We start from the raw sequence: 17,692 nt of genomic DNA, 5'->3' as shown, positions 1-17,692 counted from the left end.
ACATCCTCCTCATTCGCCTCTCCTCTCTCTCAGCTCTCCCATCTCTTATTTTTCGAACCTCCTGTTTTTTTCTAAACTAGTTTTTCTTTCCTTATGTCTACTAGACCAGAAAGAAGAAGGGCTCCGGCCGAAACTTCGTTTTCATTAAGAAAGCGTGAAACAATCATGTGCACATGTCTCTGTTCTTCTAGTACGGTCTAAAGGTGTCGAGGAAAGGAACAGAAAGGACGAGCGTAAACTAATAAAGAGATCAGCCTCTCCTTTGTTCTTCGCTCGTCTTGGATGGGACCATACGTGTGTGTGTATCTCTCTGAGTGTATTTATAAAACAGACCAATTCCCCCCGGTGTGGAAGTGGATAGACCCCAGAACATTTTGGCTGTCTCTTTTCACTCCGCCGAATGCCCCGGTCTCATCCCGACCGCAAACAAACGAAGGACGTGTGTTGGCCGCTCAGTGGTCTGACATGAAAGACAGCGAGACCATCAAAGATATTGTCCCTTTCTTTTTCTTTTTTGGAGAGGACAAAGTTTTTTCTTGTTATTTTCTCTTTTCTCTTGCGTCGAACGGAAAAAAAAGGACGAAAAACACGGTCGTTACTTTCTCGGTTAGTTTCACGCTCATCGCTCGTGTTTGGGCTCCTTACGCTCCTTAGAGATCCTAGTCGTGCATGCTACTGAAATCTTGTCCAGTACAGCTGCTGCCCATTACCGGGTGGGTCATCATCAATACATACCGACCTGCTTCATTTGTCTTCCTTTTCATCGTTTTCCAATGGGAATGGAATGCCGGTACGGCAACCTAAAAGAAAAGCGTTGCTTAACCTTGTCGTGGCCTGATGACGTCACTTGTTTATTATTTGAATGGAATCCAACTGGCCAAATTAACCGGCGTTCTGATTGACAATGACATGATGACTTATCGGTTCGTTAGTGTAGGAGGGTCCACTCTGGGAGTTCTGGGCGGTTCATCAAGGATTTCTGGCTTCTCGTTAGTTCTAAAACAAGTTGACTCGACTCTGCGAGTTGGGTCGATAGATTCTGTCGTCGAATGCGGACACATGTGCGTGCCAGTATCGTACAAGAGTATCAATATAGCTCAGTTGATGGATAGCTAATTGCGACTCTATTCAACGGAGCGCAATTGGAAGAGCTCCTTGATCCGCCCTTGCGCAGTCGCCTGCCGTCTCTTTGTCTTCTCCCAAGTCTTGGCATTTCTCTTTGTCGCTCTATGGTAACGTAGCTATACATAAATATCGAGTAAAATTGCATTACGGGATGGATATGATGCGTTCAAAAAGCTATTTACATACGAGAATCGCTAGGGAATTGCCTATCCGGCGCCAAGGCGAACCGGAGGTGCGTAGAGGGATTGCCACGACGCCTGGCGATCAGAAGTGGAACCTGAACAACATCAAAGTCTTTTGAGCCGTGTAGGGCTCTAGACCATAAAAGGAACCCCTATAAGTATCTGGAAAAGAGGAAACAGGAGAAAAAGAAGAGAACGGAAAGCGAGTTGGCATTTGTCCTCAACCGACGATGTCGTTGACGTCGTCGAATACTTTTTTTTTATTTTTTTTATTTAAGCGACAGCAGCGATGTCGTCAGATCTTCATCTCCTATCTTTCCCTGTCACTTGCCTCTTCAAAAAAAAGGGAGAAAGAATAGAAAAAAAAGTCCATTGGACGGTGCTCCGTGAATCGCTTTCCGGTGCCCTTTGATATTCTGACTCGGCCCATCGTCTCCCATCTTCATCGTTTTCCATCGCCCAACTGTGCGACACTCGAAAAGAGACTATTACATTTGGGAAATGGAAATCCGTCAAGGCTATTACGTTTGGGGCTTATTTAGCCAAAATAGAGTGTGACACGGCGCGCCCGCTTGAAAGTGTTTCAATGGTCGATTCCATCAACTCTGCCTCTTCTCGCCGCCCACTTCTTCCTACGCCACACTTAGACATACTCCCCGGAGCTTTCCCTCCTTCCATTTCCGTTTTTTTTTTAACTCGTTTCGTCAGCAGCGCATCGAGTTTTAGATTACTCTGGCGCAAGTATAAATAGACAGCGCGGACATTTACTATCGTATCACTGACAATCGAAGGAGGATATTGAGCAATATCATCAACGAGTATAACGGTGTTTGCGGAATCCTACACATTCAAATATATCTCTCCTAAAGATCAAAGGATCCAATAATGGCCTACAAATAAGATGTCGCAATGTCCAGTTGAACAACAAACGACGAAAAGGGCGGGGGGGAGCATGTCTCCTTCACGCTCCGGCAATCCAACTGAAATTCCTATAACAAGGCAAAGAATTTCGAGTCGGGGCTTTCTAATTAGAAGCGTTGGGCCAAGATGAGCTTCGTTTTCTTTTCAGCCAAACTGGAATTCGATGGCCACTCCAGTATATAGTCTCCTCGAAATGTTTGGGTCCTCTCGTCATGCTCACTCAAGTGACTGACGGTGCGCTGCTGCTGCACTAGCTGCTTATTCTTGCTCTTGACTTTGCAGGATGTCCTGTGCATCTTTGCAATTAAAAAAAAAAAACCTGAGTGAATTTCACTCGGGAATGCATTGCCCTGCGAAACTTTGAAAAGCCAACAAGACTAAAAGCTGGCACAGCTTCACAAACAGGCTCGACGCCATTTTCAGTTCGTCTTAGACTCTCAACTTCGTCATCCATCATTTTGTCAGACTCCTTTTGTATTTTGCCACTTTTTGGGGAGAATTCGACACCAATTTAGTTTACATTCTCGGGCCCCCATTGTTAATCCTTTGAATGAGAAATTCCTGGCTAACTTTTGGATTTTCGGCCGCCAAATTAATGATCAAGTTGATGGCCTCATTTTAACTTCTTGATTACTAGCCTCTTTCATACAAAAACAACTTTTGAAACTGCTATTTGGAACTTTTTTGGTCGACTTTGTAATTTCCAAGTTTTATTATTGTTACGTGGCTACGTCACAAACCATGCCAGAAAAACTAAAATAGAGTTGGGCTTTTCAGAACGGTGGTAGCATTATTAATAAGCTTCCTTTTTCCAGGGAAATATTAATGTATTTTGAAAAAAAAAGAAAAGTTATGTTTCTATGCACTTTAAACCATTCTCCTGCTACACGCTCCCCGTTTCCGGTTTGGTGCTCATTATTGAAACAAAATCGTGCTGGAAAAAAAAAAGTTTAAAACCCTTAACTTTTTATGCGTTTGCGTATGGAAATTATATCAATACCATGGATAGTCATGCAGTATAAAAGACGCCTTCTTTTTGTAACTTCCCTCTAAGCGATGTATAACTTTGTAATCTCAATAGACAAAAGGGTAAATACAGAACAGATTGTATAGGCTATAAAGTGGGATCTCAAAATCCCCCAAAATTCCGGCAGTCAGTTTTCTATAAAGTTGTCGCCGTGTATACAAAGAAGTTTCTGCGTGACGACAACCATATTGTTGACATTATGCTATATGGGAGACGAGTTGCGAAGAGTATAAAGTGGAAAAAAGAAAAAAAAAAAGAAAATGTTATTGATGGCGGCTGTATTTTGACGGGACACAATATTACTTTTTGTCTTTATTGTCTTTTCAACGTTGTGTGCCGTATCTTTTCTTGCACGTCGGTTTGTGTTTGGGGTTTTCCTTTTTACTTTGAGATTGTCCAATGTATTTTTATATAAACAGGATCGGAAAGGGAAAAGAAAAACGAGAATGTCATTCGTCTGCTGGTGCCGCCAGCAGCAGACCAGCTGATGTGAACTTTGCCTGCTCTCGACATAGTTTGTCTTCTTGTTTACACGCTAAGGGCTCTCGGTACAACAAAGGGCCCAAATGTCATCCGTCATCCGCACGCGGATGCATCGCAGTTCAGAAATCCCCCTCCCGCCATACATCACGAGAATTGGCGCAGTATCTCGTTGCTGTATCTCTTTCCTCGCATTACTAATACTTTGCTTTGGCGCTCTTTCACGGGGACATTTTACAGTTTGCTTTGCGCCGCTCATGTGGAGAGAGTAGAGTCCAGTCTCTTTTCTTTTGTGGTTGAGTGGACATTGGACATTCGGTTCTGTTCTGACGTTTTCGTATTTCATCATCTGTCTCTTGCCGACTATTGCGACGACGTAGGATTGTCTCAGGAAACGACCATTCGGATGGCCATCCGGGATAACCGTCCGGGAATCCTCGGACCGGATGGTTGTCCGCAACCGGCTAGAAGCTGACACAACCGTTTATAGTCTGGGCACACAAACAGAAGCGTATCGCCGTATTTGTACGCTCCATTCTCTTTCTGTTCTGCTGTTCATCATCGCTTCAATCATCGTGCCATCCGCGCGCTTACAGTCTGTCCTCGTCCATTGGCAATCAAACAACGTCGTCGCCCTCTGTTTTGTTATTGACTCGTTTCTTCTGACAAAAACAAAACAAAGCTAAACAAAGCCCATCCAACAGAGGCACTTGATGTGGGAACAGGCGACGATAAAGCGCCCGGCGTTGATGTGATTTCAATCAACGTAAACGGCCAGGCTCACTTTCTCCAAATCCCCATTAGATAAAAAGTATGTTCCTCTTCTTTTTTTCTTCTTACGCATAATGGAAAGGAACAGATCATCGCCTACGGATATCTCAAACTGCTGCGACCCGGAATTGATTCCCCTCTTCTTCCTTGCTGTTCCTTTCCCGTCTGTTCGATGCCGCATCCGCACCGCATCCATCAAAGAAGAATTTTTTTTTTTTTTTTTTTTGCTTCCGTCGCGTTTTCTTTTATTTCGCGTTCGACTATTAACGTTGGACCTGATGAAACGTTGCCAGACGGAGAAGTCTTTTAGATGTATCGTATGTATAGTGTATTCTACTGAATACTTTGATGTGTTTTTGACATCATCAGTTGCAAGACGAGGACGAGTTGAATGGGGAATGGAAGATCAAGACTATCGGCTAAACCGGAAGAAGACGTGATGGTATTTAATAACGAGATCTATTCGCCTGACTCTAGCTCAACAGCTTCCGGTCGACGGAGCCAAAAACTCATCTGCATTTCATTGGCTGGCCTCTTTTTCTTGGTGATAGCTCCCCAGGAATAGAAGACGATTTATAGGATTAGAAGTTATAGGAAAACGAAACCTAAAAAAAGGAGGGAAATAAGATACGTCAAATCAAGAAAAAGAATCTCGGCCCCATGAAAAGGGACCCGACCGACCCACTGGCTGACGTAATACGAAACCGTTCGATGGGTTTTCACCTAAAGTCACGATCGTCGCTGGTCACTACGCCGATTCGTTTAGTCTCTTTCCCAAGTTGATCATTACAGGGAGACACAATCCGCTTCACACCCACTGACTTTGTGATAGGAACGATTTCGTTGGCAATCAGTGCCGTATAGCATCGAGAAAAGAGGGCTGTATGGGCTTCTGGTTGGTTGGAAACAAAAGAGAACTGCCCGTGTCAATTTGCTCCGGCATTGTGTGCTGTATAGAGGGGTAGGAGTTGCTGGTGATGATGCTGACGCCCGAACTTCTTTTATCCCCCTAAAACGTGTGTCGTGATGATGGTGGTAATCATTATAGACGTGGCTAGAAGGGACAGATGATGATGGTCGAAGATTGGCTCCCACCATTCATTTTACGTCCGAACGTTTTCTTAAATCTCTTTTCTTTCTTCCTCTCTGAGTTTCGGCGGCGATTTTGACTTTTTACAAAGTCAATTTAAAGTTGCCAATTCATAAAAGAAAGGGTCTTTAGCGACTCTGTATAAAAGTGCCGAACACAATGATGGGGTACAAAAGCGACTTGATTAGGGTATAACACGGGAACAATTGAGTCGCCGTTTTATCGTCTTTTTCCCACTTTTTCCCACTCGCACACTTTTCGCTGCGTCTTTTCTTTTTTGATTTGTCTCGCGTGCCCCAACAATTCTTCGCCCTGCCTATTCCTTTATACATATACAATTTATTTATATTCTTTTCTTTTCTTTTTTCTTTTTTTTTTGTTGGCTGTGTGCTCGTTCTTTTAGCCGCCATGATGATGAACTAGACATTCAGAGCTGAGCTCGTTCCGCCGGCGCTGAAATAATGCAATCAGCCGTACAGCGCGCGTGCGTGCATTACACAAAAGGAGGCCCAGCGCAGAGTGGCCGGGATTTTCTTTTTTTCCATATTCTCTCTCTCCCCTTTGTGTGTGTATACATCTATACATTTATACTGTTAGCATTATATCTGCAGTATAGATGTATGCAGCCGCCTGGGGGAAATCGGTTTGATGTGAATATGTATAGAGAGGAAAGAACGGTGGAATCAAAAGGAGTGAGAGTACGAGAGAGAATAGAGTGTATACTCCCGTATATAAGATTATAGGAGAAAAACAGAGAAGAGTGGACTGGTTTTCTCCGGGGAGGAACCCGTAACATCAGCGTCCTGTCCCGCCTTGATTGGCCCTGGCCGGCAGATGGCGATTTCTTCCATCTTTCTTTTATTTTGTGTTTTTTTCTTTTTGGAGGGGCGAGTAGCTTCCATGTTTTTCTTCCATTTCTCTGGCGAGTCTAGTCCTCCTTCATCCCGGTCGTTGGGGTTTATTACAGTCACCGCGAAACTGTCGTTGCCTTCATGAATTATGGAGAAAGATCCGAGGCAAGTGGTTGCTTCTGCTACTCCGCGGCTACTTTCTTTAATAATAATTCGTCGACAGCTATATGGGAACGAAGGTGAAACGGAATCTACTTTTCTTCCGGCGTAAATTTTTCCCTTGGCAACGGCTGCGACCAAGAATCGAAAGGTCAAAACAGTTTGACGGAGCTCTGAATCGCTGCGATAATCAAATTGAATAGGCACGACACACGGAACTGAATCAATCAGCAGCTAGAAAGAAACGGAAATAAGAATTTGGTCGACAGGTCGGCAATCAAATATTTGATCGAATCTGTCCAATCTGCTCCAAACCCAAACGCTCGTCTTGGGTTGCAATTTCTCCCTTCTTTCCTCTGTCAATCCAGTCAAGTCCTCTCGGAGCCGCTCTTCACGGCGCATATATATAACATGTGAGTAGGAGGGTCCTAGGTCCTATCTATCGCTTGGTATGCGAAGGTTCGGCGAGCAATAGTAGGCGGAAGGAGAGGGGAGTGAAGAAAGGAAGGAGCTAGCCAAGAGAAGAAAAGAGGAGAAAGACGGAGAGTGCGTCGGCGGCCAGAAAAGACGCGAGCACTGACAAAAGACGCCGCGAGGTGTCACAAATCGGACATGGACGCAGCTCGTGCTGAGCTGCAGTAAGAGCGGCGTCGGGAGCCGGGCAAGGAATAGAGCTTAGCGCTAGGGAGAGGGTGTCGGGCGTGTCGATGGTCGGCGGCGCTCAGTCGGGACATGTTCGCCTTAGAGTTGGCATCGGCCCCCGTCACTTCGTCCTTTTCGGATCGTTTTGGCGGTGGAAGCGCAGCTAACGGAGATGAGGCGGGCTCGTCCATCCCACCCGAATTCAGGAGCAAGTACAGCACCTCCTTTGCCGATTACCCACAGCCGCTGTCGGACCCAGTCAGGACCAGAATTTGGGGGCCGCCTGTCGTTCGCGGATCAGCAGGCAAGAGTCTTTCTCTCAGGGTTTAGTGAGTCGCTAATGGCAATCAAACGCAGGTGGCGTGCAACTGCGAAAATGTGTGCTTTTTGTTTTTCTTTTCCCGTGTCCGGTGTGAATTGAATGGGCTGATTTAATTCTTTCGGTTCCATCGGCGTTCCAAGAAAAAATTGTTGAGTGTCAGTCAATTAGAGAAACGTGTTATTGCCGAGTCATTCGTAATCTTATTTCACCCATTATCCTCTATTTAACAGCAGACCCTGGTGGACCTGGCATCTGTGCATTCATCTTGACACTCTTCTCGTTCCTGCTCATTCTGGCAACTTTCCCGCTCTCGCTATGCTTCTCTGTCAAGGTAAGACATTTCACTTTGGATGTAATAATACTAGCCTACGCTCACCAGTGTTACTCACAGCGAGGGAAGCAATAATTTCAATTTAATCGGCTTACATGTCGCACAATCTTGGGGACATTTTCCTTTTAAATTTGTCGCCGTTTCAGTTTGGCAAGTTTCCCTAATTCCGTTGGTGCGTCACCGCCCGTTGTGATTCGACACTCCATTACCAATTTTTTCGATCCATTTATAATGCTCCCTTTTGATCATTAACGATTTGGTGCGTCGTCAGTTGCTGCTGCCGTGACGGGTTTTTTCTACTTTTGAAACAAAACCAGGCCAACAAAATCGATGTGAAATAATTAAATTTGAATTTGATTCGATTCCCCCTTTTTCTCCTTATATCCTTCTCCCTACTATGTACGATGCCGTGTGTTTCCCTTTCGCTCGAATAATGTATGTTTTAAAAAAAGCTTAATGCATGCTCCGCAGAGTTTACCGAACGTGGCTTACACAGTCGAAATGAAAAAGAAAAAAAAGGCCACAATCAAATCAAGCTCATCCGGCATATCCGCAGTGCGGGTAAAACACTTGAGGAATATTCAGTGGCCGCTTTTCAACTATTCCGCCCTTATGTCGCTCGTATTCTCTTGAGAGAGCAGAAGAGTATAAAGGAAAGAACAGGGTTGTCTACATTCTTGATGAGGAGAACATTATTAGCTCTTGTACTTGGTACGCTTGAGGAGAACAGGACGGTGTACACTGTCGAAAGGGTATATAGCAGCAGCCGCGGGAGCTGGTGAATTTAATGCCAAGTCCCTGCGCTAAGTTAAACCCTTTCCGTTTCTCTTTATTCGCGTTCCGGATCTCGTCGTTGTGGTTTGAAAATACACAAAGCGAAGAGCGATGCGGGACTAGTGGTTCGTGAACAGAGCGAGGTAAATAAGGGGGGGGGGCTTTGACTTGTCTTCAGAACAACGATTCTAAACGAGGAGAGAGAGAGCTAAAGCTATAGACGGGGTTCTTAATTGGCAAGTTGATGTTGGTTGCGGTTGAAGGAGAAGAGAAGAGAAGAGAGCTCTTTTCATCCTCTTCTGGGTAGATTGGAGTGTCGACAGCAAGCGAACAAAGTTTTAAATAATGAGCCACCAGCAGCCAACAGACGCAAATAGATGTGTGTAGTGTACGGTATATATGGTCCGTGGTGGAGGCCTGCTCTTTTTCGGTGAGTTATGCAACGACCCAAAGTTCTCAATCCCCAATTTGTCTGCTCGCGAGGGGGGGATCTTCGCTTCTCTCTGCCTTTAATATCCCCACCAATCATGTCAAAGTTTTGTTGATTTTCCTTTATACGCCATCTGATGACTTGCAAAGGTATTTACTCACGCTCCGGTTGTTTATTATTCACGCCGCTAGGTGGTTCAAGAGTACGAGCGAGCCGTTATTTTCCGCTTGGGTCGTCTGCTCAAAGGCGGAGCCCGAGGTCCCGGCATCTTCTTCATCGTTCCGTGCATCGATACTTACCGCAAAGTTGATCTTCGTACCGTCTCGTTCGACGTCCCACCGCAAGAGGTAAGCAACTAGTTGCTGGTTTGAGTTTTTTTTTTTTTTTTTTTCTTCTTTTTGTAATCACTTCCATTTGCGCTTCGCCGACCATATCATCTGCGCTACGATCCTCTCTCAATAATTTTCCTTTCCAATTTGGAGAGGAAAGAGTCGATTATATTTATTGTTTTTTTAAATTATCGTCGATTTGGTGGGGAGGGGGGGGGTATTAGCGTCAATAAGCACGGGAGACTGGGTGTGAAGGAGATTCCAATAACTCGCTTGAATGAAAGATAAAATGAGATAATGGCGTTTTTTTTCCCTGCTAACTCCGCCGGAACGAAAGGCTTATGCATAGACATTATTTCCTGTTTTTTTTTTTTTTTTTTTTTCTGGTACCTCCCTCTTAATAACACTGAATTTTGATTAATTATATAGCTGAATAGATGATAAGGTTTAAGAATCGATTCGCTTGTTTGATTCGCCTTTTTTTCAATTATTTATCATCAAGTCCATAAATTTACTTTTCTACTTTGTCGTTGCACAATCTTTTATTCGATTGCAGTTCCCGGAGGGGAAATCTTTACGCGTAATCATTTAATAGCCCCCTTCAAAAACGTTCTGTTTGTCAAATTGATTTTGCTAACTTTAAATCAATTTCCTTGCCTACAACGGGCCGTGAAGTGTGACCATCTGCCAATGCGGGAATAACAAAATAACTACGCGTAAAGATTTTTCCTTGGGCAATTCTCTACATGGTATTACAACGGGCATGGACGTTGTGATGCATTTCAGAATAAGAGAAAGGGGGAGGGGAGTTTTTTTTAAATCTGAACATTTCAATCGATGTTTATTAATTATTATAAATTCAATGATGTTATTTATTTCTAATGATTTCATTGATATTTCGATTCGGTCAAACAAAATTATCCGAATCTAGCGTGAAATCATTTACCCCATTTATTCTCTTTGTACCACATTATATATTATTATCATATTCTTTTTTTTAAATGAAATTACATTATCTTTATCCCCCTCCCTCCCCCTCCCCTGGTTGAATGTGGAACGGAGCCATTTGGAATCTGTGCGATGATACAAAAATCGAAATCTCATTTCTCGACAACATGTTGACATTATTTTCCGTCAACTTTTTTATACTAGATTCTTTTATTGTGTTATTTTTTCAGTTTTCTTTATTCGGTTGGACGGGCGATGAGTTTGTTTCGATTATTGGATTTGTGTTTAAAACATTTTTTTTTTAAATATTATTCACTATTCTGGATATTTATTGTTCTAGTGCTGTTGTGCTGGGGGTGTGTTTTCATTTATTTTATCTGATCGTCATATTTTTTTTTTTCTTATTTCTGTTTTTTTCTTTACAGAATTATATTTTCATATTAGAAAGAGTCAATATCTAGTGAGAGATTGTGCCAAGCAAAGCGGATGATGTGAACATGACATTAATATTTATGCAATAGTCATTTTTGATTTCCAAATTCTGACTGGATATTTATACTTAACGTTTCAAATTGTTCAAATTGAAAGGAGAAAAAAAAATTGGGCGAGGGTTAAGAGGGATGAAAAGAGATTAGAGAAAAGAAAAACCAAACAAATTAGAAATTTGCACACCGCCACCTTGTGTTATCAATGCAGGTCTTGTCGCGTGACTCGGTCACGGTGAGCGTAGACGCCGTAGTCTACTACCGCGTCAAAAACCCCATCATGGCCACCAACAACGTCGAGGACTACAGGTTAGCCCCAATCCCCACCAAACAAAAAAGCTACCGCTACAAATTTGCCACACCAATACACGAATTAAAAAACAAACAAAAAACAAACATATAAACAAAAGTCATCTGTCATATCTAAACAAAAGAAAACCCTATATGATAAAATCCTTAATAGTTGAGCTTTTTTAAAAAAAACATTTAAACATAACCGGAATGTTGTTTTTTGATCACCTTTACATATATACTAATCATCTACCTTTCACGAACAACTAAAAAACCAGTCCCGTATTTTGTTTGATAACGACACTAACGAACAACGAATCCCTCAGTAGATTTGATCTTTTTGTGCATGAATGTGTGGGAAAAGCCTTTGCCTGATTCATCTTATGCATCCGCTGGCGTGAATGAAACACCGAGCCTGCTTGTTGTTTTCTTTCTGGTAATGAGTAAAAATCTTAACGGTAGTTAAAATGTATTTTCTTTAAAAACAAACAAATGGAGCTTGTTACGATTCAGTTTCCAACTTTGACAGTGGTCAAAGTTGTCCGCCGAAATTATGGCAAATTAAGGGAAGGTGGGACCGACGTTAAGAATTACCGGCGCACACAATTTATATGGGACTATTTTCTGTTTTCCTGTGCAAAAAGCGCAACTGCAACGCTAAATAGGTTCGTGCTGATTTGATTTGTCCAATTACGTGATGTCGTCAGGTGTAAGTCACGACACACGTTTCAAAGTTGAGGCGCTCTATTTCGAATTGTGCACACATTTTATTGGTTTGCGGTGGATCGACCTTGCGAGTGAATTCAAAAGCTTATGGATTTGTTTTTGTTCTTTCTCGATTGCGGCAAAAGTATGACAAATTCGGTTAAGAATTTAAAAAATAACGGTTTCCCCATCACCATCCACCGGTTGGTTTTTTTTTTTTTTTTTTTTTTTTCTAAGTTGTTTTTGAAACTTTTCGCCGCCCCTTATCGCCGGTTATGAGCCACTGTCCTAGACACACATCCAGCCACAAACCATCCTACATACCGCGGTTGATCCTCATTATGATTAAATCTGATTCCAAGCAGATGTCCAATGATTCTTAGCCAACATCCTACACACATCACCTTATTCTATGTTTGCATGATATCCTTCTTTATATTGTCCAGATCTTGTCACGCGACTCCGTGACGGTGGCCGTCGACGCGGTCGTCTATTACCGCGTGCAAAATCCAACCATAGCCGTTTCCAATGTGGAAAATTTCAGGTAAAATTCCTCACCCACAACAACTCTCCAAAAAAACAAACGGATGTTGGAAAACATCAGAAAGACGAAAACTATAACCTATAATAACTGTCAATTCTATTTACACCATAACATCAGACCACACATGTATGATTTCACTTTGAATTTTCTCTCCCTTCAAAGCATTTATTCGTTTCCTTCAAACATCTCTCAGACCCAGAGTCTCTTTTAACACACACACTCTCCTTCTCTCTCTTATTAATATCCTTCGATCGGCGGTACTTTTTTTTTGGAATGTAGATCACCCGATCTTTTTTTTAAAAATTATTAAATTACTTTCGCTAATTATTATCTTTCATAATGGACGATGGCAGAACAATATAACTGTTAAACCATTTGGAAAAATAAGAAAGAGAAAGGATTGAAAACATGGCCAGTATCCATTTAAAGTGTAAGCTGTGCTGTTTTCGACAGTTGTTTATGGGGCCCCGCCCTGCTGGTGCCTATTTAATACCAGAGGTGCGCTTCATTTTTCATGATTTTCGTTTCGGATCTGTTTCATAGAAGGGGTCAGTCTATAACGAGGAATTCGCTATTGTTAAAAGAGTCTTTTTTTTAAATAAAAAGAAATAGTTAAATAAAAAAAAGTGCTATCGCTTCTACATGAAAAGCTACGGATATAAATAACGAGTAACCTAAACCTCGCCGAGCAAGTTCAATCAAACGGATAGTACACAGTATGTTTGTAGTCACCATTATTTCGTATGGCAAATCTCCAACCGTATCACTTTCGGTTCTTTTCTGTTTTTTTGTTTTGTTTTGTCTTTTTGTTGAGAAAACCCTTACAGCGTGGGTCCTATTTCGTAACAATTGGAAAGAAACAGCTTTAAATTTTAACGGTCGAAACAAGAGGTCTTGTGCTTTATTCGGAACAAGTTTCGTGGATTGCGATTGGCATCTCTATTCCCTTGTTTTTTCTTTACCCTCCCTGATTCGAAAGTCAAACCTCTGTACATTTGATTTCCAACAACAACACCACCAAACAATCACTATAATACCATTTTTGCGAGTGCAAGTTGTTTATAAAGCCAAAAGAAAGCAGTCTCTTCTCTCTATTTTGAATCTCAATTTCTCCCAACTGATTTATTTGTTGATTGGATGGTCTTTTTGCGCTCAACACACCAGAACCTCTCGCATGGTTTCTTCTCATACATCTTCATTATTTTATATTCCTCTCTAAACATTTGATTATTATGACATCATATCTATCCTTATCTATTATCGTCCACTTATTGTCATTGATATTGTTTCGATTTTTTGGAAGTTTCAAAAATCCCCTCGGTATTATTATTATATCTCACTTAAACCATTTTTCCCTCCTGAAAGTCGAATTTAATTTGGCCCAAGACACACCTTGAAATTGATACTCTGGCTATAAAAGAAAAACAAAAGAAACAATTACCAATTAAAGCGTTTCCAACATTATTGCTACACAGAATGAAAGAGTATCAATTGATAGTGTGATATAGTGGTTAACATCTTCTCACCACTTTTAGCCATTTTTACGCTTCAAATGGAGCCATCGCTTCTCCGAATGGCTTCATTTGCGCCACTGACGTGCGCCATTTTCATTCACACGGCACACCAAACACACACACATTTAGACACACATATCCTTGCTAAAACTCAAAATTTATTCTTCCATATCTTCATAAAAATGCATGAGTAACCGAATCCAAAAGAGAGTCGTAATGGGCGTCCAATTTCTATATCATAAAGCCAAACGGCGTTTTTGATTCAAAATCTCTAAATAAATATATTTATATCTTGCGAAATTTCTGTTATTTTTTTTAATCTTCCTAAATCTTTCGGACTTGTTTCTTTCATTCTTTCTTCTATTATTATTATTATTATTCGTGAGCGTTCACCATGACGACTCTCCACCGTCAAGATGAAATCGAAACCCCTTCATTATTCACTTCCCAACCGAAATACATCCCCAATACCACACACCTTGAACAGTTGCGCCCTCCCTCCGTTTTTTGTCTTTCTATTGTTCTCTTTTAAACTTTATTGTTGTGTATAACAGCCACTCGACCCGCTTGCTGGCGGCCACGACACTTCGTAACGTCTTGGGTACGAAAAACTTGGCCGAAATCCTGTCGGAGCGCGAGACCATCTCTCATACAATGCAGAGCTCGTTGGACGAGGCCACCGACCCTTGGGGTGTTAAAGTCGAACGTGTCGAAATGTAATTCGAGCAGTTATTTTATTTTATTTTATTTTACACTTTAATAATTCTTCTACCTTTTTTTTTTAACGGTTCGTGTGGTGATGGTTAACGACTTGCCTATTTTTATTCTTGTTTTTTTACAGTAAGGACGTTCGTTTGCCGGTGCAACTGCAACGTGCCATGGCTGCCGAAGCCGAGGCTGCGCGTGAAGCTCGCGCTAAAGTCATTGCCGCCGAGGGAGAACAGAAAGCCTCACGTGCTCTGAGGGATGCCGCTGAAGTCATTGCCGAATCGCCGGCCGCTCTTCAGGTGAAAAACAATTTTTAATAAATTGGTTTCAAAAATATTAATCGGTTTAACCGGCCATTTTTGGCTTGGTGAATTTATTTTTTGCAGTTGCGCTACCTGCAAACGCTCAACACCATCTCGGCCGAGAAGAACTCGACCATCATATTTCCGTTGCCGATCGACATTTTGAAACATTTCATCAAACCCGGCAAGGTCGACAAATACGACCTATGAGCAAGGAGGAGGATTTGTTCCGGCCGGATCGGCATCACGTCAAAGACACATTTGCAATCGACATAACTTTTTCGGTCAAAGTATAACGACCGTACTGCCCAATAATCATTGTAAAGCTAAAAGAAGAAGAAGAAGACAAAAAATAGGAACAGCATATTGTGTATCATTAAATTTCAAAAATGACATCAGCATATATACAAAATCACGAGAAAATTTATCCGACGCGAGCCATCACATACACATAATACGCGCATAGACGGCGAATCGTGACACACGCTATACAAGAATCAACTGAATACATTTTTTCTGCCACTGACGAATAAAAATATTTAACCGAAAAACAAAATGAAAAAAAAAATGAAAAAAACACGATTCTTTTTTTTTAAATAATAATAAAAAAACAAAACAAAAAAACAAAATACCGGCGAAAGGATTTATAATCAAATAGCGGCCCACCTGAATTCCCTCCGCCGTCATTTCATTATTTTATTCTAATATATCCCCTCCCCTTCACTCGAATTTTATTAACCGGATCTTTTTATTTTTTTCTTCTTTTCTCGTTTGATTCGATGAATTTGCGTTTCCTCGTTCACGAAATCCGTGGCATTAAATTTTCAATAAGAATATGAACTGGCATATCTGGCCATTTCATCATCCATAAAACCCCCTGCGCTACAAAAATTTGTACAATTTCGTACAAGTGTGTTTGGCTAATTTCATTATAAATGACATAAACAAATTTTGATTGTTTTCGAATAAATTTTAAGCACGAATTGGGTTTATATAAATATTACTATTATAATAACTGTCATCATCCCCATCATCATCGGTAACTCTTTATAATAATAATAAGAAAATCACTTTTAATGCTTCATCCATGGTTGGGAGAGGGGGAGGGGATAGTTGTCCAAATGTAACATCCCTTCCCTCATCTCTACGTCTATTTTTTTTTCCCTCCATTCCTCTCGTCTGTGTCTCTCGTCTTATTCCTTTCATCTTCTTGTTCTCTTTTGTGTACGTCTGGTGCTTGAGAAAGAACGATGATTAACATCGGTGCTGCTGCTGCTGGGTTTTATTCATCACTGTGTAAACCTCTTCTTGGTCCACAATCACGGAGATTTTCTTTTGATTCCTCCATCTTTTTTCTTGATGGCGGAGCGACTTAGATTATATAACTACATTCTATAATACACTAGTCACTAGTCTTAATACACACTATATCTATGTTCGGCCCCCCGCCCACTTTAAATCCCCCCCCCTTTTTTTTCTTTTTGATGAGATAAGAAATAACCCCAAAAATCTTCTTTTGGAATTCTGTTATTTTTATCATTAGGCATTTCTCTCTCTCAAAAAAATTAATTATTATTAAACATCATCATTATCATTGTTATTATTACTTATCTGTTAATACACGATTGCAACAATCACGTGAGAAACGGACAAGAAAATACTGTTGATTGTTGACTCATTTTTCCTCGTTACGTCATTTCGTTGGACTTTTTTCTAATAACAAAATTTTCCAAAATGGCCGAACAACCCTGAAACGGACAAACAAAAAAATAAAAAAAGATGGGGGAGGTAATATATAAGAAAAGAGAAAAAATGAAAAAAAAAAAGGTTTGTTTCGTTCATCGTCGTAAAAAGAAAAATACCCAAAAAGATACAATGGGTTACTCAATAAGCATGACTAATTGCCGCCCTGAGATAATATTGTATAGCTCGCGCGCGCTTAGGCCTTTTTTCTCTTCTCTTCTTTAGGTTGTTAATGGTTATCGTGGGAGTGTGTGTGTGTGTGTGTTTTGGCTTTTAAGAGAGAAAATGTTTGGCCTTTCTAAATAATAACGACCTTCGACAGTAGAGATTTGCAATCTCTTGAAAAAAAGATATCCCGAGAATTTTTCAATCACATTCCTTTTCATTTCAATTTAGTTTTGGTTTTTTTTTTTTCTCCCTTAGATTCCCGTTAGTCGTTAACGAAGTGTGTAACTGGACTTTCCCCCAACGGCCAAATGCTGCGATTGTTGTATAATGGCTGCGACACAAAACACACCTTTGCGGGAGGGGGGGGGGGGGGGTTACAACCTTTTTTCGGTTAACCTCTTTTTTTATTTTTGCTGATGGTTCGATAAATCGTGAAAAAACACATTTACAAACATTTCGACAAAACTTTTTATTTGTATTTTACAATGCCCAGCGGGATTGAAGAGAGTTTTGTGTGTCGTTTGATTTGTGTGAAGAAATCTGTCAAAACATTTTTCTTTTTTCTTTCCAGAAAAATACTCACATGATTGAGGGAAAATGTCTCGTCTCCTGATTTGTATTCAGCTCGAGGATTTACAGTTGAATGGCTCTTGATTGAGTTGACGATCTTGTCTATTATGGCCGACTTCCGGATTTATAAAAGGGAGAAAAAATCAAATAAAAATAAAAAAAAGCTTCTTTTTTTCTTTTTCTTACCCAGCCCCATTTTAGAACTTTGCCCACTTGGCAACAGCGCCAACGTGAAAGAAGGAGGGAAACTACAGTAGAGACACATTGGCCCAGAGTCAGT

General features: G+C 41.1%; 1 protein-coding gene across 11 annotated transcripts in view; it reads left to right on the top strand.

Annotated features, from left to right (window-relative positions):
- Positions 1-16,568, top strand: part of LOC124349810 (mechanosensory protein 2-like) — a 44,550-nt gene extending 27,982 nt beyond the window's left edge. For 7 of the 11 annotated variants that reach the window (XM_046800671.1, XM_046800663.1, XM_046800672.1 and 4 more), the window contains 6 exons: positions 7,801-7,901; positions 9,297-9,452; positions 12,310-12,407; positions 14,476-14,637; positions 14,763-14,928; positions 15,016-16,485. In XM_046800671.1, coding sequence (XP_046656627.1) covers positions 7,801-7,901; positions 9,297-9,452; positions 12,310-12,407; positions 14,476-14,637; positions 14,763-14,928; positions 15,016-15,141 — 809 coding nt within the window. In that variant the 3' untranslated portion in view covers positions 15,142-16,485. Of the gene's footprint in view, positions 1-6,512; positions 7,553-7,800; positions 7,902-9,296; positions 9,453-11,078; positions 11,177-12,309; positions 12,408-14,475; positions 14,638-14,762; positions 14,929-15,015 lie in introns of those variants that run through there. The other 4 variants (XM_046800668.1, XM_046800667.1, XM_046800664.1 and 1 more) reach the window with 4 other exon arrangements.
- The last annotated feature ends 1,124 nt before the right edge of the window (positions 16,569-17,692 follow it).

Source organism: Daphnia pulicaria, chromosome 7 (genome assembly GCF_021234035.1).
Source record: "Daphnia pulicaria isolate SC F1-1A chromosome 7, SC_F0-13Bv2, whole genome shotgun sequence".
Lineage (NCBI taxonomy): Eukaryota > Metazoa > Arthropoda > Branchiopoda > Diplostraca > Daphniidae > Daphnia > Daphnia pulicaria.
The sequence above is the reverse complement of the archived record's forward strand: the minus strand, read 5'-3'. Positions and strand labels throughout refer to the sequence as shown.